The sequence below is a fragment of the Solanum tuberosum genome, unplaced genomic scaffold (assembly GCF_000226075.1).
Source record: "Solanum tuberosum cultivar DM 1-3 516 R44 unplaced genomic scaffold, SolTub_3.0 scf00396, whole genome shotgun sequence".
NCBI classification, from domain to species: Eukaryota; Viridiplantae; Streptophyta; class Magnoliopsida; order Solanales; family Solanaceae; genus Solanum; species Solanum tuberosum.
In genome coordinates, this window is record NW_006239319.1 from 489,946 (window position 1) to 492,596 (window position 2,651).

Here is a 2,651-nt window from a genome sequence, read left to right on the forward strand (position 1 = left end):
AATAAATTTGTAAAAAATTAAGCAATAAAAAAAAGAAATTGAACATTTGTGTTATGATATTAGATTGAGTTGTCCTGAGCTCCGATGCAATTAACGGACAATCTCGTCAAAAAAGAAACTTAAAATAAAAAATTACTTAAAACCTTAGAGAATTTGATAAATATGGACCCAAATGAAATGGGCCAGTTGTCAACATTATAAGAGCAAACAACACGAATTCCACTAGCTTAGGTCCCTTCGCAATAGTTCTGAAAAATTACCTTCCGTACCACTTTTCATTCGCAAGATATATGTATCTAATACATGCGGATCAAATTTGGTGTAATTTTTTTAGATACATTTTATCCAAACGTGATTCACATCTATCTACGATACACTAATTCTCTTGCTTACCTTTCTCCTCTCTCCCATGTCTCTCTCCCTATGTATCTGTATCTTAGAATAGAGAAGATTGGTATATAAGATAGAAATATATTTATAATTAGGTAGTTTTTCCTTAATATAACACATTCTTATATATCATCTAGAGCATATTTAAATGGTCAAAATACTACCAAGAGTTGTGGTGGAATTGTAAGTACTCATTCATTCTTAATCAAAGATATTGGGTTTGAGTCTCCCGAAATACAAAGTCACCTTTGTTAGGGAGTGTTTTACCCCTAGTGTGGGACTTTCCGGCGCAAATCCGAATTTAGTTAGACTTCAATATGGATACCGAATACCTGATGGGAAAAAAATGATCAAAATGCCATACTACTAAGTAATGAATAAGTTGAAGAACCTTTCATCACATGCACCAATTGGCACATTTAGTCTTTTCATAGTTAACTTACAGGAGATTAGAAACCAGCAACATTGAAAGATTGGATGATAAAAGAAGAAGACAACTATTTGATACTTACACTTGCAATGTGGAAAGAAAAGAAAAACTGGAGCTAAACTATATTTCCCTTTATATCTACATCTCCCCCTTCATCAAAAAACAAAGGCGAAAAATTTAATAGTCAGATCGGAGGAAACTCTCATAAGCTGTTCCTTTTAATGTCTTATTCACATCATCCCAGTTCTTGATATGTTCCTGCAGTGGTCCGCTGTGTATCTTAACTTGGCGGCTAGTTAAATTCATTTGTGGCAATCTTAAAAACTCTATAACGTCTTCTAATTTCTGCAAATAATCCAGAAAATAATGAGCAACACAAAAGAACAAGTATATTTACGGATAACAAAGGAAACGAATGAATGAATTAGCCCTTCAGTCATTTAGTGCCAAGACAGTTGGTCAAGTAAAGAAAGTAAAAAGCCAAAAGCTATCCTCTACTATATGAAACGTCTTAATTTTATCCTTTGTTATACTTGGTTGCAAGTCATATCTTTACCGTTAGCAAATTGACTAGTAACTGCTGGACTCTAAGAGAGCTCCAACAAGAAGTATAGCAGAGGGTAATTTCAAACCATATAAAAGACAATTCAGTAAATTTGGACCTTCGTCCTGAAGTCCACACTGGAACACCTTCAAAAGTCAAGGACAAATCAAAATGTTTCGAGCCAGTAGAGGCAAATTTCTTTGCTTAGGGAAAATTCAACAGAGTGCATACATTTGTGAACAAGAAACTTGACTAGATATATCAGTTCATATGAGAAATTATCTAAACTTCTTGGATTTAAATACATGCAGTGATTCATGACAAAATGGTTATAGACTTATAGTTTCAGAAATGTATATTCTTACCGTGTGGTCTTTGATAAGATCTTCATAATACAAAATTATGCTCCGAGTACTGTTGAAGTAATCCAATGCCTCCTTGGTTGACGCCTCCATTCTCTTCAAATCTGTAATTAATAATGTTGTATTGATTTCTGGTTTATACTTTGCAAGAGTGGAAGCCTAGAAAAAGCCGCAAAATGATCAGATTGTATAGTCTTATGACACAATAGGGAGTAATGGATTGAAGGAGTTACCTCCTCAGTTGAGTGCACATGAGACTTGTGTGTTCCATTCAAGAGTCTAGCATAACGATCATAGGAATTCGCAAGCACTGAAACCATACGGCGCAGCAGATTCCTTCTAAAAAGAAATATTACGGAGACACCTTTGTTGTTGAAGTACTCAACGATTTCCTTGTGATATTGTATCAACCCCTGCATTTGTCAAGATTGGTCAGTCAATTTTTCCGGGATAAGTATTTAGACTGAAGACATTGTATATCGAATATTCTGCTAGATCATACTCTACGCAAGAAAGGCTGTAAATAACAAAGTGTAGCATATTTATAAGAGCTGTTATACAAAGCACACATTTTTCTATTACGCCGCACACAGATGAGTGCTGACAAATACACCAACTAATTTGATGAGACGTAATCTGAAAATACCATTCACTTGATGCACGATCAACAATACAGATCCTGAATGGATCTCTACCATGATTTTATTACTCCCTCTGGTTTCAATTTGTTCGTCTTACTTTCTTTTTTTAGTCCGTTTCAAAAAGAATGTCATTTTTCCTTTTTGGCAACTCTTTAGTTTCAACTTTTCATGTGGCAGGTTTAAGACCATAAGATTGAAAGACATTTTGATACATTCTACACATCTTTAGTTTAAGTGTCAAGTCAAAATTAGACAAACAAATTGAAACGTGGGGGGGGGGGGGG

General features: G+C 34.6%; 1 protein-coding gene across 1 annotated transcript in view; it reads right to left on the reverse strand.

The window, feature by feature from the left end:
* Window positions 1-761: 761 nt before the first annotated feature.
* LOC102583031 (uncharacterized) overlaps window positions 762-2,651 on the reverse strand; it is a 5,385-nt gene continuing 3,495 nt past the window's right edge. The window contains exons 4-6 of the mRNA XM_006362322.2: window positions 1,960-2,139; window positions 1,730-1,885; window positions 762-1,165 (exon numbers count right to left, since the gene is read on the reverse strand). Coding sequence (XP_006362384.1) covers window positions 998-1,165; window positions 1,730-1,885; window positions 1,960-2,139 — 504 coding nt within the window. The 3' untranslated portion in view covers window positions 762-997. The remainder of the gene's footprint in view (window positions 1,166-1,729; window positions 1,886-1,959; window positions 2,140-2,651) is intronic.